Below are 27,563 nucleotides of genomic sequence, written 5' to 3' on the forward strand. Positions count from 1 at the left end.
CGGCCATGTTTGGTACCGCTTTGGTTCTATACCGGAAATAACATAGGTCACGTCACAGTAAAAGGTTTCTGAGATAACTTTATACGAAAAATGTTATATCATGAATTTATTCATTTAACATGAATATATATCTGCATTGACTAGTTTAACTACATATTCAGGGATCGGAGGGGCTTAGTTTGCGTGACGTCAGATAATTTCCGGCGGTTTGTTTTTATAGCTAAAGCTCTTGTCATGCGAAAAGCTAATTATGCTTGTAAATTGATCAACTAGCGCATTAATTTTACCTCCAACAGCAGGAAAAAATACCAGCATGATCAATTCTCACCATTTCAGATGTTCGTAGTTAATTTTCAAACGGTTCATTTTCTTTATGGAAAAAGGCTTAACAGTTTTCAGTTTTAGATTAGGAAAAACATTGCACGCACTTAATATAATTTCCTTTAAAAGATCAATATCACCTTCGGACATCTTGTTGAGATACTCTATTCATTCACGTATCGGCGATCGTTTTCTATATTCAGTTAAACGCAGTTTGATAAACCTAACCCAAGGAGGATGTATTCTTATTCATTATCCTTGCCTAACCGAAAATTGTATCCCTCATACAATTTTGTTAAACTGGTCGTCTGCTGTTCAAACTTCCAGGTGTCTCGATTTTGATTGGCTACCGCGATGACGTTAAACGCGTTTGTAATAGAAAGGTCCCTCCCATCCCTGAATAACATGATAGAAAGGCTAAAGATAATCTTTTAGTGCGAAGAAGATAATAACCAAGTATTTCATCAGTAAGCAATACCCGATTAAATATTTTTAACATGTTCGTCTATGTGAGGAACACCGTTTTTTGGCCCTAATTTTGAAAACACTGGTTCAAAGCTCTTGAAAATTGGGATGTGCAAATTAAGGTTTGTTACTTTTGTGCAAAGTTTCAAAAGTTACTAAAAAACTAAAACGAAAATTAGCCATATTTAAAGGGCTTAGGCTTCAACCGGTTTAAATGTGTTTTCTTCGGTTTCACCATAAGCATACCGTTTCACTGATTCGAATCTCTTGAAATATTAGGGAGAGATATATTGAGGGGTTTTAAATGATCGTGCAAAGTTTTAAAACGAATAGTTATTTTCCTAAAAATTCTTTGAGTTACTAAATAGGTCGTGATTAAGCACAAACAAAATTTTAATGAATTTTTACGAAAATAACTATTTATTTTGAAGCTTTGAAATTTTGCACGATCATTTAAAACCTTTTGGTTGGCCGATGGCTTGGGATGTTATTTATGGCAAAAAGGAATTGAAGTAATTTCAATACAAATGATTCTTGTTTGAGTTATGGGACCGTCCATAAACTACGTCAAGCGAAAATAAAAAAGCATTTTCTGACCCCCCCGTCACATCACGCTTCGTCACATTTTCTCAGACCCCTCCCCTTTAAACCACGTCACATTTCTTTAACCCCCCCCCCCTTGTACTTTACATTGTAGAAGCTAGCGTCCGAGACACTTTCTTTGTCATATGCTCCTGTTACTACTTAACTACTTAAATATTAAAGGCGCTTTGTTTTCTCCCCCAACTATGGAATTCTAAATTTTAATTGGGTAAAGATAGTGCATTCCATTTATATCCGAAATTGTCTCGCAAAACACAGTGAACTTAGTCCGAATAAATTACATTTTTCCATAGACCACACAATAAAACACACACGCATAGAAAACGTATCAGGCTATGAATACTATTTTAGGTCTGGTTTCCGTCTCATAATCGAGTAAATAATTACCTTAAAGAATAATTATCTTCATCGTTATTTTCAGCCACATAACGTTTTAGAGCTCTGTCCAAATTATAATAATCTATACCAGGGATCAATTTAATTTTAGAAGCAGGAATAGAGAACGGTTAGTCTTTACTTCAGTCCGACTCATAGCCCAGTATAGAGCCCCTCCCTCCAACACGTAACTTAAATTTTAAATTATCATATTGTTCACTAAAACTACGTTCTGATGACGTTTCTGACGGCGACGGCGAGAACTACGTAGTTCCTTTTATCTCTGTCTCTATGACCCCTCTCTTTTTTGACACCCTCATTCCCGGGGAAGGGGGTCATTTACTTAGACGCGTGCCTTATATACCCTGTTCTCTATTCCTGTTTCTGAAATTACATGAATTCCTGTTTATACATACTCGATGGAAAAAGTTTGTAAGGTTGCACAAATGTTGTCACCAAGATATGCTTGGATTCTCACTACCTCTTTATAGCATGTGCTCTCCGTCTCCATCGCTTTACATTCACCACCTGTAAATAAATTAAAGGGTATGCGAATTTACAATATCATATTATATTTTACCACGAAAGCGGTATTATTTTACACTTTCAAGTCTCTACTTTCAAAATATCAAGTTTTTAATATAATTGAACCAAAGTTTCTATTTTTAAAATCCATTGAAAAATCACGAAAACTCAGTTTCGATATATCAACAATTTTGTCTTGTCGAATTTGTTTGCCTGTTTTATGACATCAATATAACCTGAGGAAAAAAATCGCGGGGATCCTATACGCGCCAGGTATACGCGTCTCGAGCTTCTCGCTAGTCTAAACTCTGGGTCTGATAGCAGAGAGTGGCACCATCTCACGTGAAGAAAATATATCTGTGACTTCGGACTACAGGAAACGTTTTAGCCTGCTTTCTTAAAAAGAGGATTTCAAATAATTTCATATGGAGCATTTTGAAATGCATATTGCCAAATAACCAGAAATCGGAGAATTAAAAACTTGATATTTTTGAATTCACAGAAATTAATTCTATCTTTTGCTATATAAATCAGAGGTTTTTCAAACGAAGCTTCTCATACCCTTTAAGTTTCAGTTCGTAATATTAGATAAATTTCTCCTAGAAAACTCCGCTACCAATAACTAATCTGGAAAATACAACCATAACCAAAACACCTGAACACTACAGGTGAACAATATATAGATAAAATTGTATAAATCAAAGCTGATGGAATTCACGTAATATTATTTATTTTTATTTTTTTTTGTTAATTATTAATCCCTTTCGAAAAGTCAAGCTAGTTGTATAACCCTGCTAGATGTATTTATGGAAATTATAACGTAATTCACTTTCAAAGCACTGCACGAGCTCAATACCAAGATAAACTTAACTCTAGTAAGCATCAAGTGTTTACTAATATATTGTTTAGAAATTCATAAAGAATGAATAAATTTATAAATTATAATTGTACACTTTGTTTTTCATGCTAGCTTTGCATTGTTTCGTAAAATTATAAACTGGGTGTACAAAGAATCATTTCTGTACGCTTTTCGTTATAGTAATAGCCATTAATTTTTATGTTTGATCATTTTTCGAAGTAATAACAATGGTAATAATTATTATGGTTACAATCATTTTTCTGTTCAAAGAATGCAGAAAGATTTTGAAAACGAAAAATTAAAGCTAGAATGTGGTTAGAGTGTAACTATTCGATACGACAATTTTGTGTGAAAAGTAAACTGAATGCCTATAATCCATACAGCAACCATGCCATAAGAGAGTGAGATTCGCAGTTGTTAAATTCAAAACAAAAGAATAACTCTCATTATACCGAATCAAATGCTGAAAATATTTAATTGCGGAACTTTAATAATTCTTTTTCAAAAGAAGACATATCGACAAGATTTCAAAATTCAGTGCTCGTTGGAAGTTTAATTCAAAGGTTTAATCAGTTAAAGTAAGTTTCTACCATCACAGTATCACACTCAGAGATGTACAAAACCTTCTATCTAGAGTGGACTAGAAATATTTAATTTATCGTGTAAAGAAAATTTTATAATTTCCAAATTAGTTGAAAAATTAGGACACTTATGCCTTGTCAAATAATAATAAATAACAATGTTAATAACTTTTTTGTTGGTCCTTTTTTCGAATAATTTACATTTGTAGTAACACAAAATGAGAGTAAGCACAAAAGAATGGAAACTATTGCCCGATTGGACCTATAACTACGGCGATCAGATTGCGGAAATGACCCTTTATTTCTATTAAACGACCTAAAACCTTATATTTAAATGTGTAATTAATTTTCGCCTTACTCCGAACCGTTACATAGAAGACACGAAACTCGACGGCAACTTTAATCGTGTTCCTCATAATTAATATCAATTATATTTATTTAATAATTTAAGAAAAAATCTTAATTGCATCTCGACTCGGAGAGATTTAATTTTGTTTCCCAACTTGTTTTTTAAACTAATCGTAAATCATGCAGGGATACTGAAATGTTTAATAGAATAGTAATCCAGGCTTTATCCCAGGGGTCGGACGTTTGTCAAAATCCCGTACAGTTCGTTTGAAATCTATTTAAAATCTCTCTCTAAAATCTCGAAATCCCGAAATCTTTCCCTTAAAATCTCGAAATCCTGAAATCTCACATCAAAATCTAAAAATCCCAAAATGTCACGGCAAAATCTAAAAATCCCAAAATCTCTACCTTAAAATCGTAAAATCCCGAAATCTTAACGTAAAATCCCGAAATCTCACCCTAAAATATCAAAATCTGAAAATCCCCTCGCTTACAATACACGTTTTGCATCTATTTAAGAGGGGAAGACACGGGGGTACAACTCCGCCATCCATCTCGCTTTTTGGCGCCTTCGCTATAATATGAGTTCTGTACAAAATTAGACTATTTTTCTGGACTTTTCTCCAGTATTCATTACGGTAAATTAAAACAAATTTAAAATCTAAAACCTAAACCTATATTTGAAAATCTCGAAAAATCCTTTGAACACCGGAAGTTAATAGTAAATCTTGATATCCCCTGCAAATTCCCAAAATTTAATCAAAATCCGAAAATTTCCTCGAAATCTGAAAATCTCCTTCAAAATCTGTAAATTTGGTCCAAATCCCGAAATCTCCTTCAAAATCTGAAAATCTCGTTCAATATCTGAAAATCTCCTTGAAAATCCCGTAATCTTAAACTCTTGGACTAGACTGCAAGATTTCTATAATCTCAGTCAGAATCTCAAAATCTGAGGCTAAATTTCAAAATCTTTATCAAAATCTTGAAATCTCAAAATCCAGTACACTAAAATGCCGAACGTCCGACCCATCGGCTTTATCTAAGCTAGGAGGATATATCCTCCTAGATCTAAGAAGGGAAGTCCACTCTGAAAAATTCAGTTCCGTTTTGCAACAATTAAAATATATTAGGTTCCATACAAACATAATTTTCATCGATATAATAATGGAAATATGATTTAGATTGGATTCTGTCAATCATTAATTTTATGTTTGATAACATTGATTGAGGGAATGAGGGTCAAACTCCGAGAATTAAGTTTTCAACTCTCAAATGTTTCTCCGTACACAAAAATGTATAGGCACTTGATCTCTGGGTTCTTAATTTCTTATCCTTGTTTAAGTTGTAGCACGGCCATTAAAATATTAATTTATAATATTTGAATTATAAAATATTAATGATGAGTAAAATCTCTGCCGACAATAGTTGATTTATAAAATATACCTTATGGTCTTGGCCATCTTGTTGGAATTTTGCTTCGTCTCTAAGTCACGTGACCTAGATGTATTGCGGGGTTGCATTTCCGTTTCCAAAAAAATCAGTCTATGCCTTGGACATGTAATTTTATAAGCCGCCACATCAAGCGAGAAAGATAATCTTTATAAATTAATTATAACAATTTAACACTGATTTGCATTCATTATCTTACTTCAATTTTAAAATGAATGTAAGTAAACCTACGTAGCCAAGGGTTAACGGTAATAAGAAAGTTTTCATTTAAATAATATTCCACTCGATCACGCTTGTTGCTTGAGCAACCAGCTCGATCGAGTGGGCTATGCTTTAAGGAAATGGTCGGCTTTCATTCGCTCTAACGATATGACGTAGATAATGACGTCGATGGCAACATTTTCTCTATAAGCTCCTCCTCTTTTATAAAATCAACTATTTAAAGAAAGCGGCACAGTTAATACGCCCCCATTTTTCAATTGTTACAGATTATCACACTCTCTCGAGCAAAGGCCAGTCGTAAGCTAGAGATTTTATCTACCAGAAGGCGAGACAGTTATGAAATTATCATACAGTCGAACGGCTTTCTGTTTCTGTATTTTATTTTCATTTTCTGAAATTAAATTAAATATTCATTGTTAGGCTCAATTTGCACATCTTCAAGTATATAAAATTAGCAAAACATATTATATTAGTTAAAATTAAACGCTGCTCTCTCTTTAAAACATTGTATGATCTTGGAACTGATAGGGCTTTCGCGTGAAAAAGATAACCCACCTAAAAGAGGAAAATATCTCCTGTCTGAACCCGTCACGGCACCATAATCTTATCTCGGCGACTTAGCAAGGTCGAAACTTGCGAAAACAAAAATTAATTACGCTATCATTCCTAAATAAACAAGAGCGAAAAATTCATTTTCGTGTAAAGAATTGGGTGCTGGATCTAGGCCTAATATATATTAATTTGACATGAAACATCCAAAGAAGTATTGTAAAAAACGTGTCTGCCTGCAATAGCCCCAAGACCCTATTCCCTATGAACTTCAGTTTATTAACTTCAACATTTCTATTTTGAACCCTGTTCCCTTTAAAGAAATCATTTCTTTCGGAAACACAAACCTTCACCTCCAGGCGGACGAGACACTAGACTTTTAAGGTTCGATCCACGTTCCATTGAAATATATCTGTTACTGCATCACGGTTACCTTAGAGCGACGCCACTACCATATAATAGTTTTTACTTTTGCACGCCATAGATGGCATTCAAAAGTTATATTTTTATAAACGGAAGACTTAAAGCCCGTCGAGCACGCTCGGGTGTCAATAGAAATATACGGGCCCACGAGAGGGAAACGATGAAAAATTCCCCAGTGGAATACCGGCGTTGTTGCGCTGAAGTTTTGGTGTAACCAAGAATCTGATACGCATGCGCGAGCTTTCTAAAAAATATCTCTTGAAGATAGATTTTACAACTAGGTTCGTGGTATGGTGGTTAGAGCCGTTGCCTTTTGCGCGGTAGAACCATGGGTCGCAGTTCGAATCCACACGAGGAAATATTTTTTTTTTTTAAGTTTTATATTAATTGAGGATGTTTTGAGACGAAATTCATCTTAAAATAACGAGGAAAAAGTTTTAAAGTTTTAACAAAAGTAAATTTATTATTAATACAGGCCTAAGCGCGCTATCTCAGGGAAGTCAGTCAAGGGGTATTTGGGCACCACGCATAGATGTCGCTTTTCGAAACCTCAAATCTCAAAAATCCCCGCGAGTTTTTAAAACCAGCAAAACTTTGAGATTGAGGAATTAGCTTAGATGATTGAATATCACGAATTATTATAATCTTATTGAATTGTTTGCACTTCTAAATGGGAATAAAATAAGAGTCATATTTTAAAAATATAAATAAAATAGCGTCGCATATTAAAAATATAAATAAATTAGCATCTTAATTTAAAAATAGTACTAAAATAGTGTCACATTTCAAAAATATAAATAAAATAGTTTTATATTTTAAAAATATAAATAAAATAGTGCCACATTTTAACAATATAAATAAAATTGTGCAGCAACATTTTAAAAACATAAATAAAATAGTGCCACATTTTAAAAATATAAATAAAATAGTACCAAATTTTAAAAATATGAATAAAATAGTGCCACATTTTAAAAATATAAATAAAATATTGCCACATTTTAAGAATATAAATAAAATATTGCCACATTTTAAAAATAGGAATAAAATGGAGTCATATTTTAAAAATAGGAATAAAATAGTCATATTTTAAAAATAGGAATAAAATAGAGTCATATTTTAAAAATAGGAATTAAATAGAGTCATATTTTAAAAATAGGAATAAAATAGAGTCATATTTTAAAAATAGGAATAAAATAGAGTCCCATTTTAAAAATAGGAATAAAATAGAGTCATATTTTAAAAATAGGAATAAAATAGAGTCATATTTTAAAAATGGGAATGAAATAGAGTCATATTTTAAAAATGGGAATAAAAGAGTCATATTTTAAAAATGGGAATAAAAGAGTCATATTTTAAAAATGGGAATAAAATAGTCATATTTTAAAAATGAGAATAAAATTGTTCACATTTTAAAAATAGGAATATTATTGTTTTAATGTGGCACTGTATTATTACTAGTTTTTAAAAGTTTTAAAATAATCTGAATCAGTTTTGTTTGACTTAAGTAAAAAATTATTGTTCTGTTTTAACATTCCTGTTATTAAAATGAGATAAAAACACTTAGGCATTCGGCGAATTAAAAGGTACTGAAAAAATTATCGGGGGAGCGCGCTCAGGCGTGTATTAATAATGTTGGCGAGGCTTGAATACTGGGCGTGTGGTATATCGGTTAGAGATATTGAGTTTTGCACGGCAGAACCATGGGTCGCAAGTTCGATTCCACACGAAATAATTTTTTTTTTACGTATTATTTTAAATAAAGATGTTTCGGGACGAAATTCATCTTAAGATAATAAGGAAAAAGTTTGAAAATTATAACTTAAGTAAATTTATTGAATGATTGCGCTGTTAAAGAATTCGCAACGAGGGGCTACTCACTCACTTCTATTATTGTGTTTCATTATTAGAATAATAATAGAAGTAAATAAATTGACGTTAGAATTACGGGTAATCGTTTTAGCATAGTTACGGCTATTCACGTAAATTTTCTATACGCCTTTTAAGTTCGGTACGCTGTGGCTACTATTGTATTTCTGCTATTATGAGCAGGGCCGGAAATAAGCACAGGACACTGGACATTGTCCAATAAAATTTTAAAATGTCCCATAATTTTTTTTAAAAACTATGGGGTCACTGGACATTTTGACCTACAAATTTTCCGAAGTTTTGATACCTTGACTATGGAGAAGCGACACCATTTTTGTACACTCCAGTGGACAATGTCCTATAAATTTACCAGTCAAACAGGGGGTCACTGGACACATGTCCTATAACAAATTTTTCTTATTTCCGGCCCTGATTATGAGTCCATCCCTGGGCCATCTTTTGATAGTAATAATAGTAATTTGACAGTTGCCGTGCAAAAGTATTCTGTGCCCAGCCGGGCACATCTTGTTAATGTATGTGGTCTAATAGAAAATTTACGATCATAACCGACAAACGTTTATAGTACTAACCTTTTCAGTGCTTGTTTTCGGTTACATTCTTAAAGTTTCCATAGAAAAAATAAGTTTAGACATAGTCCCGCCCCCCCCCCTTTCTTTTTTTTTTGAAGCAAACAAATTCGAGTTTTTTTAGCACGGCCATCTGCCACATTTGTTAGAACGATGCAGCTTTAGTTTAATATCAGAATTCTTGAAATGTGACCAAATTTTATTTTGCTATGTTTCATTCTGAATAAACAAGCACGACATTTTCCTTCAAAGAAAGATTGCAGATGAACTCTGGCGCAAATCTCTTAATTAATTTGCTTAATTGCAATATTTAACCATCCTTTCATCGAACACGAAAAATTCTATTGTTCCCACCAAGGGTCTAATCTCCCCAGGTTCATTGCACAACGATTACAGGCTTCGTGTAATTACGAAACATTGTCTTTTAAGATTACGCGTAATTCTATTAGTACAGTCCAAGTTGCAGTGAATGGCCCCTCGGCTCACACAAACCAAATCACAAACACACGTTTACGAAATAGCAAAGCAATGTGTAAAGTAAGCGATACATCAAAATTCTGTTGTCTAAATATAACCACTCAATTAAATTTCATTGCTGGGACGTTTCAATATGTATTGTTTTAAAAAATTCAATGCTGATGTTTATCAATTAAAATATCCCAGTTTCCACAAAAACACCTATTGATTGATATAATAATGTTAAAATTAATTCGATTAGATTGTGTCAATCATCATGTGATTTGGATTCATAACGTTTTGTAACACTGATTAGGAATGAAAAACCGAGTATTTAATTTTTCAACTCTTATATTTTAACCTCATTAGTTCCGAATCGTCCAACCTGTTCTGTCGCTAGGCGCTTGAAATATAGAGGTTTGCTCCTTGTCTAAGTTGGAACGTGACCTATATAATTTTAAATCTTAAGTTGTTCAGTCAGTTCAGAATTTTAAAATTGTAAGAATGAAAGTCGGAATTCTAGGAGCTGGGTATTCTGGTTTATTCGCCATAAACCATTTCAAGTCTAACCCTGATTTTGAAATAACGGTTTTAGAACAACAGAAAGATGTGGGTGGTACATGGTGCTATACCACAGAAATTGGCACCGATAAACATGGTTTGCCCATACATCCCAGCATGTATGATAACTTGAGGTAAGTTTTTTAAAATTGGCTCTGTAGCAGGGTTCAAAATACCCGCATTTATTTAAAAAAAAAACTCAGTCCGGCGGTTTTTCTTGGGTATTTGGGGTTTTTTTGGGTTTTTTATCTTTAGAAGTTGCGTGCATGAAAGAAACTGTCATTCAAAAGTAAAAGCTTAATAAAAAAGTCTTAAAATGTTTCATGAAAAATAATAAATATGATTAAATAGTACTTTAGAAGTTAAATCACCAAATATCTAAGAAATATCTTAAACTATCTTTAAAATGAAATTTTTCTAGCATTAAAATATATCTAAATTGAAGATCTTAGTGATGCGTTTTATTAAGTGGGGTTTTTATGGTGGGTAAAACCAGGGATAGATTAATTATAGAAGTAGGAATTAGTATTTAATTCAGTCCGAATCATAGTCCAGTATAGAGCCCCTCCCTCCAACACGTAACGAAAAGTTTAAATTATCTTATTGGCTCATTTAAACTACGTTTCGATGACGTTTGCTGACGGAGACGGCGAAAAATACGTAACTCCTTTTTACCTCTGTCGCTATGAGCCGCCTCTTTTTTCATGCCCCTCATTCCCGGGGAAGGGGGTCCGGGACTTTGACGCGGCCAGATTACTCTGTTCTCCATTCCTACTTCCAAAATTAAATCTATCCCTGGTAAAACCCAATAAAAACCCGGTTTTTTTCGGACTGGGTTTTTTTTAATTCAATTCCTGCTCTGTAGTAGTTTTAAACCAGGAGATATTTACTCCCAGATTTCTGTACAACAACAATTACAGGTTTGTTGTAATCATTTTAGTACTGCCAAGGGTGAAGATTAGACGAAATCCTACAAAAACAGTCAAAGGTGCAGTACCCCGAATGTCACCCCGGTTTTACAGGAGGTTTAATGAAAGTCATAGGACCAATTTTATTTTATAAGGCAAGGTGACGAGTATGGTCACTTTCCTGCAAAGAAAATATGTCGTTGCACGAGAATTTTGTTTTGCAGGGAAATAACAGCTATTCAGAGGGCTAACTTTTAATACATCGGTAAAATCAGAATATATTTGCATTTCTAAAATCTTTCGAAGATATTTCACTGCGCAAAATATCTTATAAATAGTAGTAGAATTGATAAAAAAATTCACATAGTTTTCATATTCATCCTCCCTTTAGGAAGCCCACTCAATCACTTGATAATAAAAATGCTATTGTTTGGTTTAAATAAATTCTGAATAAGAGCTGATAAGGATGATCCTTGATTTATGCTTAACACTTGAATTTTCTGTTCTTTGTAACACCGAGAAGAAAAACAGGATATAATCTATTTTAAGAGGTTTGATAAGTGTAAAAATTTAAGATGTTCATTTGGCAAATGGATATAAAGGGGCCATGACTTGCGCAGCATCAAAATCTCATTCTTTCATAGATTAGATAAAATTTGTCTTCAAAAATAAGCGATATATAAAGCAGTGTTTGCCCATCGCTGTATCACGACACATCATCTTTTAATTTTCGAGTAATTGTAAATAGCCTTGATGCATAGATAAAGAAATTTACATAATGTATAACAGAAAATGTTTCTGTCACGTTTTAAATATGTCATTTTTATTAATTTTGTCTGTTTAGTGCAAACGGAGCCTCCGAGATGATCTAGGCCCGTGCGTGTCGATTTTTATGTGGGGAAATATCCAGTTTCATAGAGGAAATATTTTCACCCTATGTGTGTATTAGATGGCGCTTTTATTACCGTTAAGACCGGGGTGTTCCATAAATTGTCGTTGATATTTTAGGGGCCAATTATAAAACTTTGATGAAAGAGAAAGGTTTCACCCTTAAATTAACGTAATTGTTTTAGGGGCTATTTACTTTTTACCGAATCTTTTGGTTAGATTGTGTGAACAACAAAATTAATAATGAGATTTTAACATTGTTGTTTTTTTAGTAAAACAAATCTTCTTGAAGTTGCTAATTCAGTTTTATTATACCACAAGAGGAATTTTTTTACTCCTTCGCAACCTTTAATTTTTAACCTTAGCTTTTTTATCCTTTACTTCTTTGGCATGATTGTTTAATGGGTCTTCGGAAATTTTCTAAAACATTTTCACACTATCCGCGACCTCGGCTTCACCACTCTACGTCTATGCCTTGCCCAAATATTGTAGCAGTCGACGGGGTCACGACGGATTGACTGAGACTGCCTGATAATCAACGCCCAGCCCAAACCGTTTGCCCTAGAAGGCTGAAAATTTGCAGGAACGTTAAGGCCCGTTTTCAATCAACTTTTTCCAAGCTTTTCGCTGTGGCTTTTTTGGGAACTTTTGACGGGCTTTCGAAGATAAAAAATCTTCAAAAAAATTAAAACGGAAAAGCTGAAACTCGTATCGTTTTCAAACAAGCTTCAAATGAATAAAAAATTACAAGTGGGCGTGTTTTCATGTGTGTACACGTCATTTTCTTTTCAAAAAAAAGTCCTAAACCCGTAGCAAAACTGAACGCGCCAAAAATGTTTGAGCGGCAAAAGCTTAAAGAAAATGGGAAGCAAATATCAAACTCATTTCTCTGCTTCTCGAAGGTTTAAAGCCTGAAAAGACGAAAAGCTGAATTTGAAGCTTGTTTGAAAACACCAAGATTTTTTGCTTCGGCTTTCCGCTGCTACTTTTGAAGCAAAAGCTTAATTTTTGTTCAAAAAATCTTGATTGAAAACGCGCCTTCACTCATAAGTAGTAGGCGCGTACCAAGAAAAATTTTCCCAATCGCCGCCATCTTAATAAAATATTAATCCTCTTCTGATTAGACCTAGTTAGCCTTGCTACATTCGTTATTTTAATTTTGCTAGGCATATTTTTGGTTCAATATTTGAACAAAATAATTTCCATTGACAAATTTATTTATTTATTTTCAGAATTCACATTCCGAAACAATTGATGCAGTTACCAGGATTGAAGTTTAAGCACAATAGGGATTTACCAACGTACCTAAGGCATACAGAAGTCAGGAAATATTTAAACGAATATGCTGAAACGTTTGATTTAAAGAAGTATATCAGGGTAATTAGTTTTTCTCTTTAAAGATAAGGTGTAACGTCAAAGCAATTTTTTCTTGACTTCTTGTTTAATGTTTGTTTTAGAAGATATGTTTTTACTTAAGCTGCAGCCCTTTGTATATGAGTAAATTTCCCGAAATCAATTTTGATAATCTTATCGATTTAGCAATCGGCCACTTTTTATAGTGACATGCCGCATTTTGCTTGAGCTTTAAATTGGGAGAAACTTTCCGAAATATGAAGGCCCCTTTAAAATACCTTTTTTGTTGAAGAAATTATTGTTGAATATTCCATGAACAGCTTCAAGCTATGATTTCTTAATTCACAATTTTTTCTTTGTATATATGATTATATAGTTTGGTGTAGCAGCTAAAGAAATAAAACGTTTGGAAGGTGCCAATGGCGAGGTCCAATGGCAGGTTACCTGTCTGAACATAAATACCGAACCAGCCGAAACTGAAGTTTACATTTTTGATAAACTCATTTTGTGCACGGGGTAACTATATAGCCTATATGCTTCTCACTCTCAGTCAATATATTGTAATTGGTTTTTGTACTAATTTGGGATAAAATTCTAGAAATCATGCTGTGGTTGAAATACCGAAAATTCCTGGTGTGGAAACCTTCCCCGGTAGAATCATGCATAGCCACGATTATCGCAACAATTCCACATTTGGTGGTAAAGTAGTAATTGTAGCAGGAGCTGGACTGTCGGGAGTGGATATTTCCCAAGAAATTGGTGACGTTGCGCAACAGGTATCGAAAATAGCTGTTATGCAAAGCTTATGGTTGGGTTTATATCAGGGATAAGTGAAATGATGACGGCCGACCCGCGGCACCGTAACTCTTCCAGTGTACCCGGGGCACGCCCCTACTTTCGGTAGGCGATTGTTAAGTGCTGCCGCGTAGCACCACTGTATTTGTATGAGAACTAGCTTCCATTTTTGTGATAGAGGGGGCGTCCTTTACAATTTCTTCCAGTACGACCCTACCAAAACGCTGAGGATGCTAGGAGGACTACGGTGCCGTAGGTGTGGGTACAGAGGCAACGTTATAGGGATGGGGGTTTCCAATCCATTCCTCTCTCGTCCCAGTTTATATTGCCTTGACATTGTTTCTTACTAACGACACTAGAATTCACACTCTTAATTACACGATACTAAAGCCAGTAATTACAACCAATCTTTACAATCAATTGCAACCACCAAAGTCATCCGTCATTACATCTTAACCAAACCGAGGATTATTTAAAATGTCTAGACATTTTAAATAATCCTTGCCCTAACGATGCGTAGAAGCTGATATTTCTTTCTGCGAACACACAAGGACCTGCCCAATGTAATACCTATCCGTGACGTCATCGTCACTCGGTGAGGTAAAAGTAAAATTACCCTACCTAATCAAGTTTCGACACAAATTCTGAAACAATTTCCTATCATAATACCAAGAATTAATTTACTATAAGAATGCCTAAGTCACTTGATTTTTACGCTCTACTCTTACGCTGGTGTTAGTGGACAAGTAAGCCCTACCCCTTTCATATCCGTCATTGCTCTGCGCTTTCCTATTGGATCCCGTGGGGTTAGGTCATACAGAGGCGATTGACGTATTCCGAATAGAAAAAAAAACCTCGAGCAAAGTAAACAGAAAATGGAAGCTGCCAGCGGTGCTGAAACGGTTAGGTAATGGTTTTCAATTGCCATTAACAAGTTAGTTAAAGGTTTTGAACCTAACTTAATGGATTTTGAATACGTGAAAATCGTTCGTTCTATAATTTTTTTCTAAATCGAATCAAGTGTACTATACTTATGATTTCGTGAGTTCCAAAATCCAAGCCAAGGCTTAACGAAAAGGTAAAAGAGATAGATGGCGGAAAACATAGAGTTCGATAAAATATTAAGCCCCGCCTTGGTTTCGAGCCTCCCCCCACCCATGAGGGGGGATTGTCGACTATCAGGCGCGCGCCGGACGCCTTTTTAGGCCTTCTTATAGTAAATTCCTTCTTGATAATACCATGAAAACCATCATGATTATATCCCCTCCTGTGATTGTAGTTACATTAAATAGAGATTTTTCGGTTCCTAAACACGTTATTGCATCAAGGAAACTTCGTGATTTCTTGACCAAGTAACCTGAATTAGTTTTTTTTTAAATCTATTTTAAGGTTATCTTAGTCAACCCTCGCCGTCTGCAGCTTGCCAACTGTCAAAGCGGCAAACCGATTATCGAAGAACAAGGATACGTTGAAAGAGTCGAAGGTGAAATGGTATACTTGACAAATGGAAACAAGTTCAAGGCTGACGTCATCATGTTTTGTACCGGATACCATATGTCAAATTACCTTTTCCACGAAAATTGCGAGATAACTTTTCAACATCGACGACTTATGCCATTTTATAAGTTTCTGTTGCATGCTAAGTACCCTTCGCTGGCCGTTATTTGCATCGTTAATAAGATAATCCCGTCGGTTATACCTCCAACTCAAATTCAATTTTTGAAAAAAGTTTGGGAAGGCTCAATTCAATTGCCTACCGAAGAAGAGATGATTGCTGACGCTGAGGCCGAGTTTCAAAGACGACTAGCTAAAGGTTTTTCACCACAATACGCTCATCTCCTCTTCAGGGATTTGCAATTCCGTTACGTTGAAGAATTGAACAAAATTGCTGAATTAGAACCGTTGCCACCAGTTCTCGAAAAATTGGCGTGCTTCTCCTTAGATTCCGCAATGGCAAGTCCCGAGCATTATCGTGAGACCGGTGTTGAAATATTGAATGATTCTGAATTTGAAACATACCCAGAAAGTCAAAAAGTATTAGATATGTTTAAAAAGTAACTAGGCCTAGAGTGGCTGTCAAGGTGATGGAAGCTTCCTGGCCAACAGTGAGGCATGACCGTCAGTTTATACTCTCTAATAAATTTACAATCCAGAAATTATAATATTATAGTTTAATTCTCGAAGTGAAATATTTTAATACTTGATTATGTTGATTTTGGCACTTTTCTAAAATATACATTAAATATTTTTGACTTTTGAGTCTCTTGGATTTGTTTTAGAAAAAAAAAAAATAACAAACACTTGTTAGACCGTGTCGTCGTAATTTAAGCTTTTTACCTCTCCGAGTGACGATGACGTCACGGAGAGGTATTACACCGGACGTGTCTGTGTGTCTGTCTGTCACCGCGTTCGCAGTTGGTGAACCGGAGCAAAGGTGTTTGCAATCTCCGCACTGCCTTCGCAAGTCGCAGAAATTGATAATATTGTTGCTCTAACACCACCACAACGCACTAGTTCTCCATCTATAACACATAGACGCCGTACTCTTCTTCCTGGCTCCTACACACCACCACCTTCTGCTCTTTCGTGCATTCCACATGCATACCAGCCTGTATTTACTGGCTTCTAAACACCACCACCTTCTGCTCTTTTGTGCATTCCACATGCATACCAGCCTGTATTTACTGGCTTCTAAACACCACCACCTTCTGCTCTTTTGTGAATTCCACATGCATACCAGCCTGTATTTACTGGCTTCTAAACACCACCATCTTCTGGTCTTTCGTGCATTCCACATGCATGCCAATCTGTAGCTTTGGCTTCTACTCCATTATCATCGTCAAGGTTAAGATATACGCGGCGATCAACTAGGGTTACGAGAAACGTCTAGCCTCCCTAAGGTGGGATCGCCACCAAAGGTTTTCGCAGTTGCGCTTTTTCTTATCAATTACTGTTAATCAATCACCTTATATACCCAAAATTTCCAAAAATTTCGAAGACGGTGACGTTACCAGTTGATTTTGCGTACATCCCTTTTCCGATTTTCTGACCGTTTGATTGCAAATTTCGTGTCCTCTAGACTACCAATTCCTTGTCCATTCGCTTACCGATTTTTTATCCATTAAGTGTATTTTGCAATCAACCGTACTGGGATAGCAAGACACTTATCTGGGCGGACATTTCGCACTGTAGAGTACGGTCTAAGGTCACAAATCAGGTTATCCAAAAAACCTTCCAGCTGTTTAAAATTCAGTACTGTCCCCGCAGTTGATTTTTGTTGCAGGGGAAACGATATGAGTGAGGTTTATCAATTGACTGATGTTCAGACATTGCAATTTTCTTTAATTATTTTTGTTAATTTAATCCTTAATAACTATTTAATTCAATCAACTGATTTTACTGTTAATCGATTTACTCCCAGGAAAACTCCCTCTAAATATATTTTCAAAAATGTCTACGCTTTTTCAAGATTAAGTTTTACGAAAACATTTTAATATGAAATTAATTATTATGAAGGGAGTACGTTTTGAGGGATCAATAATGAATATCTTCTACATCATCACCGTCATCATCATGTTCTTCTACACAACAGGTCAAGCTAATAGCCCATCGTATATACGATGTGGCTAAAAATTGAACGACCAACGTTTGGGACTCGCAAAGATTTTATATAGTTATAGGCCTTTGCTTTCCCGCTACTTTAACAGCTGATAAGTCCCCTTGGCAACCTTTGTTAAACTTACTACACTGCGGTCTCTCCCTACGCGGTAGAGGGTTTATTCTACCCTTTGAGTAGAGTGGTGAGATGGAGTAGTGTTCTCCATACCTATAACGTACCCTCTGTGAATAAATGCTTTACAATGCCATTTACAATGTAGCTTAATACTACATCAACATGAAGTTTATATATTACATCACAATGTGTTAAAGAAGAAGAAAAGGTAAAATTAGAAATGAAAAATTTAAGTACTAGGTACAATGCAATGAAAATAGTTCAGCATGAACAAGAATAAATAGCGCAGGGAGAGACGTGGGGGTGTGTTATTTGAATTAACTGTAGAATTTTGAGGTTTTTAAGAGGTTAGTCTGTCTTTACAACTCATAAAACGAAGGCGACTCCATTGGCCAAGAGGTACTTTGTTGAAGGTAAGTGCGAAGGATTTGGAGTAAACCCGAGTAAACTCGCTCAGAGGAAGCTCTTTATACCATGAGCAACGAAAGGGTTCAACTTGAGGACACACTTGTAATACGTGAGCCACGTCCTCAATATCGTTATGGCATAGGGGACAAATAGGATCTTTGCAGAATATCTGCGACAGACGAAGAGCTGTAGGAAGGGCCCCCACACGAGCCTGGAAAAAAAGAGAGGTCCCTTTTTCATTTGAGTAAAAACCTTCAGTGGCTGGGGCTCCCTTTACCGCATAAACTAAACTAAACTAAACTAAATAAACTTGGCTCGCAGATTTCCGAACCTCTTAATGCCAAAGCTCTTCACTCGCCTGCAGTACTGACTCATCAACAGCCACGTACCACTCTTTAAGGGTCAATAGATTTGCCCGAGATCGTCGATTGCCAAATTTTCCATCTAGATTCGACAGACGGTTCATCCAGGTCGTTCGCAGCCCAGAGTAACGTACATAATCAAACGTTTTCTTAATGATTCGATCCTGCCCTAGAAAACGAAGACGCCCTAAATAGCGAAGTTTGCTCTTCGCTTCCCGAGCGGTAAAGGAGGACCAGGCGAGTTCACCCGTGACCGCTGACTTGCTTTCCCCCCAGCGAATTGTGACTGTTCGAGCTTATCCATCGTCGCTTTACCAAAAACTAGGACTTCATTGGCATAGGTCAGACTCGGAACGGCCACCGCTTTCTAGAGTATTCGGATTACGCGGTATCTATCATAAGAGTTTAAAGGGATGTACAATCCGTTATGTATGGGCGGGGTCTATATCAAACTTATCTTCCATCAAATATAGCTCTACTGAGCATGCGTGAAGTTCGTAGCATTATCAGAATGGGCATCTACCGTAGAAACAGACGTTCAAGCAGACGACAGCCTAATCACTACTCCAGGAAATAGTAACACTACTACTAAAAAATATAGTTCTTGAGTCTTATAGACACGCCCATATATAACGGATTGTACATCCCTTTAAACCCTGTACGCCCATCTACCGCAACTAAGTCCTCCCAGCATCCTCAGTGGGCGTTTTGAAAGGGTCGTACAATTCGAAAACCTCCACAATTTTCCCTGTGTCTCAAAAATTTAAGTTAATTCATGACAACTAGCTTCTAATTTTATATGGCGATACGCGGCAGAACTTTACAATCCTTTATAAAAGGTAGGGACCGAAGGGATGTGCGCCAGGTACTCTGGGAGATTTTCATTGCCGCACATGATCCACCAACAATGCTACTCCATCTCACCGCTTTCCTCCAAACTCTACCATCAAGTTAGAAGTTGAACCAAACGGTCGATTACTCTAGTCGGTAGTACTTGTGAATATTATATTTCAACGGCGGTGGTGCCATCTTTCGCAGAAAAGGGTAATTACTCGTACGTAAAATCAAGAGTAATTTAAATAAAATTACGGATCTTTCTCTCACGACAATTTGTCTCTTAATCTTGCGTTAAAGCCATTTTTCAGTCACTTTTAGGCCCCTTTTTGCTTAGTTTATTAATTATTAGTCACTTTTTCATGTAAATCTAAATGTGTGTCTGTGTGCATGAGCCCTTCAGTTTTTGATCTAGGTGCGATGTAACGCAATTTAAAGAATCTTACGTTTTCAAAATAATAAAATTATACACACTCTAAATGAAATAATTTGTGAGTCCTATATAATCCTTTAATTTTGCAAAGAGCAAACTATTTTTCGTATTAAAAATAGAGTTTTTACCCTGCATTGCTCTTAAGGGGAGTGAACCACGTGTGTGTGCGAGAAATCTTAGTAGAGAGCGGCGACAAGGCGCATTTGCTATATAAAATATGTGATGGAAAAGTAGTAATATTAAACGTCCGTGATGTTCTCATACTTTTTGAACGCTCAACACTCGAGAAGGGGCCCTAATTGTCGGGCTGCGGGCGGGCCCAACAAACGTCGTTATGCCACTGGTCTCTTTGCGGTGCGGAAGTTAACTGTCAACATGAGTTAATAATATGTTAGCTCCCTATAAGTTACTCAGGCAATTCATTTTTATACTCCAGCGTTTTCTCCCGCGCCGCCGGCTTCCCAATTATATGCGACGCTCTGCGGCCGCTACGTGAACGAAAATCTTATTTACTCTTCTTTCCGGTTTTTCCCCGGAAGCGCGTGTAGTGGAAGCTAGCCAATGATATCGGAGCTATTTAAGCAGCCGAATATTTCGCTCAGTAGCCTCGGTTAAGAAAACAGTTAAGAGATCAGTGGATTGGATTTAGCTCAGTTGTATAATTTTCTGGTTTCGAGTCACAATAACAACTCTTATCTTTAGAATTCTTTATCAATATAGGCAAATTGCATTTAGTTCCTGCATTTTTTTGCCTCAGTACTGACACAAACGCCATAATTTAATGTTAAATTGTTAAAACATAAACATTCACGACTAAAACACTCCCTTGGTGAAAATGCAGCCGACGACTCAAGGTCGAGGAGCCGTACGAGCGGGATTTTTTTTTCGACAAGAGAGAGCGCAACATTCGGATTTTTTCCCGCGCGGGCGAAATGAGAAGAAATCGCTGGATACATTACGCCTATGGAGCCTGAGTAACTTATAGGGAGCTAACATATTATTAACTCATGCTGTCAACTGTTACAGTTCATATTTCTAGGAGGAATTTTTACCCGCTGGACGTATTTTTCGATCATCTGATTTATGACCTTATACCGTACCCTAGAGTGCGAAATGTCCACCCATTTAAGTGTCTTGCTATCCAAGTATAACCGCCCGTTTACTACAGTCAGGGGTAAATAACGAAAGGAGTTGGAGACGCTAGCTTCCGTAGTGTAGAATACAGTGGGACTTTCAAACGTAGACTCAGAAAAGAGAATACGCCTCGGTCGCACCGTCTATAATTCAAAATAAGTATGATATTTTCCAACGAATAGCGTGGCAGCACAGTTTCGAAAGTCATGCTGGGATATCGATTTTCTCCTGTCTGCTAGTGTTCGTCTGCTTACGACTGAGTGGCAATTAGGCTTAGAGTAAAGTTTATTCATTAAGACGCATTTGAATTAGAAACATGCAACTTTAAAGTTGGTAAATTCCTTATTCGATAATGAAATGGAATTAAATGTCGTTTTTGCATCCTTCAATACAGTTTTAGTTGTTTTAATTTCTTTAGTCACAGTGCAATTTTTTGCGCATATACAGACCTTGGTCACAGATACAGTCGATGATCCTGATCCCACAGTTCCCACTAAGCCTTGGCTCACTGGGCCGACTCTGTAACCGCGCACTTACAGCAAAACAAGTTTGATCACATTTTGAGGATTTCCCCGGCTTCAAATTGCAAATTGTTGACTTATCTTTCTTCTTTAAATCGCTGTTTACTCGCGATTGAATATAATAATTATATTGGGTTGATTTATGAGACGACTTCACAACATCGACACCCGCCATTTTATGATTTTACTTTACCCAGAATACCGTGCGGCGCGAGATTTTAAGGCAAAACTTTTAGGGTTCTGGTCTTATTTACAATACAGTTCCAAAGATGGCACTATGTTAGTTACAAATTCTATGGCGTTTCATGGTCCCACTGTATTCTACACTACGGAAGCTAGCGTCTCTAACTCCTTTCGTTATTTACCCCTGATTGTGCTAGTAAGGTTAAGAAGTCCATTTAATTATGCTAGTAAGGTTAAGAATTGCATTTAATTATGCCAGTAAGGTTAAGAATTGCATTTAATTTAACTAGCACAATCCACCTTATTCCCTATCGCCGGAAGTTAGGTTTAACAAAGGGGATTCGGGGGGAAAGCAAAGGGTCGTCGTCTGCTTAAGTCGTGAATCGGCTGCTACAGTGGGGAAAATTACGATGCCCCGTGAAGCGTGAATTTCCGTTTGTTTTAAACGTTTTAATACGATTAAACGTGAAAGAAATCATTTATCACTGAAAAAATTATTGAAAAGCTAACTTATTTGACGGTAAATCTTAATAACAATAATAAAATGCAAATGAAAAACGTTTTGAAAATATACGCTCGTTTTACCATCAAATTAGTTACATACCTCAGCTTTCAAGTAATTTTTCCAATAATAAATTATTTCTGTCCCTTATCCCTACATCGTGGAATCGTGGATATATATTTACATAAGATGTGAGACATTTTTCTCTTTTCTGGCTCTGAGCGCGATCAGTCTGCGTTCATGACTCGCGTGATCCAGAGTGCTATGGTTCCATCAAACCACAGCCGACTCGAACACGCTTTTGTCGGCACACGCGTGATCGAGTCGGCTACGACCAAACAAAGCCGTCTTCAACTTGCGTCTTGGGCGGGCCGCGGGCTCGTCTGCCTCAAAACCGCGGGAAAACGTGACATTTCACTGAGTATTGTCTGTTAAAAAAATCACATCGTTTAATGTAATTAGTTAAGTATTCATCGAGTGTTCGGAAAACTTGCAAAGGTTTTTATGATTACGCTGTTCTTTATATGCTTTTGTGCCGAAACGACATCATAGATGGCTATTTTTGTGCTGGGAAAACTTGGCGTTTGGGCGGAAATTCTCATTAATTTTCAACAAGTAAATTATAGCTCGTTTTGGGAGGCATGTGGGGTAGCGTATCCCTTAATTGCGATTAACTTAAACTAGTGTTACAGGCAATTGAAGATAATTGTCGGAATTACAATTAACTGTAGGTACCAATGGTACCATCCTGGTGCGTTTTAGCAATCTTTCTTCTAGCAAGATGCATGAAGTTTTTTTTTCTTTTTCATTTTATAAATCAGTTTTTGAATGTTTCATTTTGCTCTGGCTGCTTGCACATTCGAGTTTTATTTTGCAATGACTGCATTAACGCATGTTTTTTGCTTTGGCATGGAAGAAATTCCTTATAACCTCTAGTTCTTACTTAGGTTTTATGGTTTTAGGTAAGTCACATTTAAACAATGGCGAGAATTGCTAATGAATAGATTAAAGATTCGTATCGAAAAAAATTAGTTAACACTATTGCTCGCTATTGAAAATTTTGAAGAATCGATATATCCAGTACAGTATTCCCATGTACACATAGCCGTCTTGACAATTCGAAATGAACTTTGCGAATTGTCCTATGAATTCGTTACAACGCCAAGCCCTGACGAATTTCGCCTCGTCAGTATGGGTTAGAGCGAATACAAACTCCTTTGGAAATCATCGCTTCAACTACGAGTCAATGAATGACCGTGCAATTGCCGAGCTGAAGCGCTCCAACACAGCAACAAATATTAAAGAAATGACCATGATGATATTGCCTGATGTTGGACGTGAAATATTTGATTGGTTTTTCTATATTATCGGCGACGTCAATGACATTACCCGGGAACTCCAACTCAGCAAATTGAGTTGGACGGTTGAAGGCCGATTGAATCGACAAAAGATGGCCAGGTTACTACTTGAGGATGAAACTGACCTTGATTGGTCATTCAGTTTTAGAATGGCATGCGAATACTGTTTGGAGGATAAAGTTAGGAATCTGCTGCGACGAGCTCGAAAACTGCGGCAACGACCTCGAAATCTGAATCAACGAAGATACGATTTTGACACTGATTTGATGATAAAATACTGGATTTATAAGCTACGTGGACGCTTTGGGAAACGCGACGTACCACTCTTCAACAAACAAACTTCCCGTTTCTGGAAGAAAATTTTGTTAGGTCATGATGAAACGTCATATGATGTCAAGTTTTTCTTCTCATCATTTTTTTGTAGTTTTGAAACAGTTAAATTATTGTTTAATAATTTAAGTGAAGAAGGTAAAAGCGAAGCCTTGGATATTTTCAAATCATCCTTTCACCAGTTTTCCAAATACGACGAAATGGTCTTTGGTTATTTGTTGAGTCAGTTAAATTTTGGGGAAATTTGTGATATCTTGTCCAAGTACGACAATCTGAAAATGTTATTGACAAAAATGGCATACCTCGCGTGGCCAAATACACAGTTCGTAAAGGCATTTGACCAGCAGATAGACAAGATGACTGGTACCATGGAAGATACAAATGAAAATGATAAAACAGATATGATAAAACTTGCTGATGGAGCCTTTGAATGTGTCAGACGCTACAACCAAATGATTTTGTTCCAATATTGTTGGAGCAGATTCCCAAAAGAAGAATTAAATAAAGAGATGGAAGATACTAATTCGAGTTTCTTGCATGATGTCCTTGAGAAACTTATTGATAACCAAGACCGTATGTCCGTTATAATGGTAATTAATAGCATTGAACCCAAGGGTTACGCCAAGAAGTTGCTATCTCGTAAAGGTTATGACATTATCGATAAGTTGGATGAATGTGGAGTTTTGGAATATTACCTCGCTTGTACCGTTAACAGTAAGAACCTCGCTCAAGAGCTTCTTATAATATCAAAGACCTATCCTTACTTCGCGCATCATAAGAAAAAGATTTCTGATATTTTAAATAAGATGTATTCTGCGTTGGATTCCAGTTGATTTGGTAAAGTTCTGAAATGTTACCTTGTGTATAAACTTTTCAGCTTGTCGTGTGTTATTTTGGTTTCAAACTTATAAACCTTTGTTTTCTAAACAAGTTGTATTCGAAGTTTGTACTCAATCCTTTTCTTTCAAAAACTGCGCGTTTTAAAATAAGTAATTTAAAATTGCACGCGGTTTTAGTTACATAAATTTCGTTTACTATTTAGTAATTTCATTTTGCTTCAAAGCTTTTTTCCCAATTAATTATTATCTAAAGATACTTTTGTACTCGGTTCCTATTCAAGAATTTTATTTTGAAAACAACGCAATTGTCAATAAGCACTTTAGAATTGCAAGCAGATGTAGTTTGATACTTAATATTGTTTCCTATTCGTATTTTCATGTTTTTATTCAAAGCGTTTTCCCAGTTTAATGTTTTCCATTTTGCAACTTTTTTTATCCAAAGTTCCCAACTTATTTCATATTCAAGAAATTTCTTAAAAAATCTACGCAATTTCAAGGAAGTAATTGGGAGTTCTTAAAAGGTCCCTTTCTGTAATTTCGTTTTGTAGCCTACTCAAATGGAGAAATGAATAAAAGATTGTAAACTTTGGCAGTTTTGTATATTAATTTGTGTAGTAGTAACGGGTACACCGATAATGCTTCTATGTCTATTCAAGAAGTTATATCAGTATCTCAGAGAGAAGGTATAAGATGCCTTTGTATTCGCGCGCCATAGTCCCAGTCCCCTTTTCAAAATACAAGGGGGACGTAAAAGGAGGCGCCGGGCTATTTCGCCTCTCCTCAGTCGGAAAATATGACTGTAATTTTCGTCACTCGCGTCGTCGCGCTGACGTGAGTTTTCAAGAACCAATGAGATGCTGGTTGTAATTTAGAGACGGGGATTGACTCCGGACCTACGTTTGGACTGGAGATAAAGCCGGAAATCTGGCGAATTTATACCTTCTCTCTGAGATACTAGATATAACTTCTTGGTCTATTCATGTACAAGTAAAGTTATGACTGATTGATAATAAACCCCCATTGCAAACTGCTGTACTTAAGAAGCTGAAACTATTACGTACAAAGCAGTACATACTAAGAAAGTGGTGGACGGAAATACAAAAACCTATTAACCGATTCCACTAACATTTATTATAATGTTTCATTATATCGTGCTACAAATGGGACTTTTACCGGATTCGGTATGGAACCTGTAAACCTGGATAAGGAAAATGTGGGAATAAGTCACGGATTAAAGTTTGGTTTATCAAACCATGATTACTTCGAGCAATACAAAATATGGACCAGTTGTGATGAAGTGGGCCTTAAAATAGTCAGGGATATTGAGAAAATTTGGTCAGGGATAAGGTGGAAAAGTCGCGATTTTTCAAAATAAAAATTTCTTCCAAAACCCTGTTATAGTTTTTTGGTTTAAATATGCCGGCATTTTTTCTAATAGCTGTAACTTATACTAGGACGGTGTGACGTCACCCATGCTATTTGCCCACAGAACCAAAGCGGTACCAAACGTGAGCGCCCACTGCCAAAGCTAAACCCCTGACGTTTTACCTAGTCACTGACTTCATAACTGATATATTGTTATTGTTATATTATAACTGAACTGGTTCGTCCATGCAACAAGATGGCCCAAGCGCTGGGCCTTAATGCTAATTTTACACGGCTCACGTGGCCCCCCTATAGTTGATCTTCCTTAGGTATTATTAAAATAAATCGTGCAACAAAAAAACATTTCTGAAAGGAGCGATAACAATAATAACTGTTGACACGGTGCTTAGATTATTATTTATTATTTGGATTTGCAATTAATAAACTGGTCCCAAGGACCAGTAACCCCCACTTGTTGAATTTAAAGACTAGTTCAAGCAATTAATAAACTGGTTTTGCTACAGAGGAAATGTGTTATTTTCACATAATAAAGATATAATTTTGTTTTACCAGTGGACCCTTTTTGGTTCCTACTTTTAAAATTTAGGCCCTTATTTAACCCTATTTTATCGTGAAATGTCCCTTTTTCCCTATTTATTTTTGAGATTTTGGTGGGAGCCCTGTTTCTGCTACAACTTGTTTTTGATTAATTCTTTCATTGCTGCCACAAAATGCTGAGAAACTGGCCTTCATTCACCGCAACCATCCACTTCTCAAATATATGTACTAAATAGTTTACCAACTCAATTTCAAAGACGTTTAATAAAGTGACAGTCACGTTTACGTCATACTAGAAGTGAGATGAGACCAGAAGCACTGAGCTAACCAAATTCTTCACTCGGCGAAAGTGAATCATATGAGTGAATATTCTTGATAACACACCAACGATTGGCACTTTGGTGGCGGTTTCAGAATTTCCCCTCCAAAACGTGAAACGCTCGCGGTGGTAGACGACCGAACTAGATTCCAGCACCCGCGTCCGTGTTCCGCGGCTTTAGGTTGAGGGGAAGGGGGTAGGAAATGTTTTTGGAACTCGACCAAATTTTTTCTCTCTAGTGTAGGCGCGATGGAAGCGGCATAAAATCCTCAAATTTGTTCACTAGTGCCAGGATCTACTATCAATGCTAGAGCCCTTCACTTCTAGTCTCATCTCACTTCTGGTCATACGTTAAATTGAAAACTTGTTTGTTTCTTTATACTAGCTCAAAAGATCAGATCTAACAAAAAAGAGTCGGCCGAAAAAAATCGGCCGATTACCTTAGAAAAATCGGCCGATACGATTATTCGGCCAAGTGGCAGATTCTGGCCGAAGCCGATTTTTGGCCGATGCATCGTTGCATCCCTAATCGTCACATTTCAAATAATGT

At 36.3% G+C, this 27,563-nt stretch overlaps 2 protein-coding genes and 2 long non-coding RNA genes across 13 annotated transcripts; 2 read left to right on the forward strand and 2 right to left on the reverse strand.

The window, feature by feature from the left end:
• Positions 1-1,728: 1,728 nt before the first annotated feature.
• On the reverse strand, positions 1,729-10,112 carry LOC149712061 (uncharacterized). The gene is made up of 6 exons (XR_016377732.1): positions 9,177-10,112; positions 6,645-6,745; positions 6,068-6,139; positions 5,758-5,961; positions 5,521-5,673; positions 1,729-2,292 (listed from the first exon to the last, which is right to left on the reverse strand). It is a non-coding gene; the product is annotated as an uncharacterized LOC149712061 (long non-coding RNA).
• Positions 10,010-16,393, forward strand: LOC149712062 (uncharacterized). 2 transcript variants are annotated; one of them, XM_089860630.1, is made up of 5 exons: positions 10,010-10,324; positions 13,219-13,363; positions 13,716-13,855; positions 13,938-14,115; positions 15,524-16,393. In XM_089860630.1, the coding sequence occupies exons 1-5, from the start codon at positions 10,134-10,136 to the stop codon at positions 16,190-16,192; spliced, it is 1,323 nt and encodes a 440-aa protein (XP_089716756.1). In that variant the 5' UTR covers positions 10,010-10,133; the 3' UTR covers positions 16,193-16,393. The 2 variants fall into 2 exon arrangements, with proteins under 2 accessions (XP_089716756.1, XP_089716757.1); XM_089860631.1 differs by lacking the exon at positions 10,010-10,324 and adding an exon at positions 11,942-12,036.
• Positions 16,394-17,781: 1,388 nt separating this feature from the next.
• LOC149712063 (uncharacterized) lies at positions 17,782-22,449 on the reverse strand. The gene is made up of 2 exons (XR_016377734.1): positions 22,347-22,449; positions 17,782-22,227 (listed from the first exon to the last, which is right to left on the reverse strand). It is a non-coding gene; the product is annotated as an uncharacterized LOC149712063 (long non-coding RNA).
• LOC149712064 (uncharacterized) lies at positions 21,844-25,360 on the forward strand. Of its 9 annotated transcripts, XM_089860622.1 has the most exons (4): positions 21,844-21,974; positions 22,006-22,207; positions 22,434-22,742; positions 23,207-25,360. In XM_089860622.1, exon 4 carries the CDS (start codon positions 23,368-23,370, stop codon positions 24,763-24,765), a length of 1,398 nt encoding a protein of 465 aa, XP_089716748.1. In that variant the 5' UTR covers positions 21,844-21,974; positions 22,006-22,207; positions 22,434-22,742; positions 23,207-23,367; the 3' UTR covers positions 24,766-25,360. The 9 variants fall into 9 exon arrangements, with proteins under 9 accessions (XP_089716748.1, XP_089716750.1, XP_089716753.1 ...); XM_089860621.1 differs by lacking the exons at positions 21,844-21,974; positions 22,006-22,207 and adding an exon at positions 22,937-22,995 and having other exon boundaries at positions 22,719-22,859; XM_089860626.1 differs by lacking the exons at positions 21,844-21,974; positions 22,006-22,207 and adding an exon at positions 22,937-22,995 and having other exon boundaries at positions 22,719-22,859; positions 23,350-25,360.
• Positions 25,361-27,563: the final 2,203 nt, after the last annotated feature.

The sequence above is a fragment of the Phalangium opilio genome, unplaced genomic scaffold, assembly GCF_054372755.1.
Source record: "Phalangium opilio isolate 3A_F unplaced genomic scaffold, DU_Popi_V2 ptg000011l_1, whole genome shotgun sequence".
NCBI lineage: Eukaryota > Metazoa > Arthropoda > Arachnida > Opiliones > Phalangiidae > Phalangium > Phalangium opilio.

Coding starts and splice junctions, on each gene's coding strand:
- LOC149712062 (XM_089860630.1), top strand. CDS start 10,134: ATGAAAGTCGGAATTCTAGGAGCTGGGTATTCTGGTTTATTCGCCATA. Junction 13,364..13,715: donor ATTTAAAGAAGTATATCAGG/GTAATTAGTTTT, acceptor ATGATTATATAG/TTTGGTGTAGCAGCTAAAGA. Junction 14,116..15,523: donor TTGGTGACGTTGCGCAACAG/GTATCGAAAATA, acceptor ATCTATTTTAAG/GTTATCTTAGTCAACCCTCG.
- LOC149712064 (XM_089860622.1), top strand. CDS start 23,368: ATGAACTTTGCGAATTGTCCTATGAATTCGTTACAACGCCAAGCCCTG.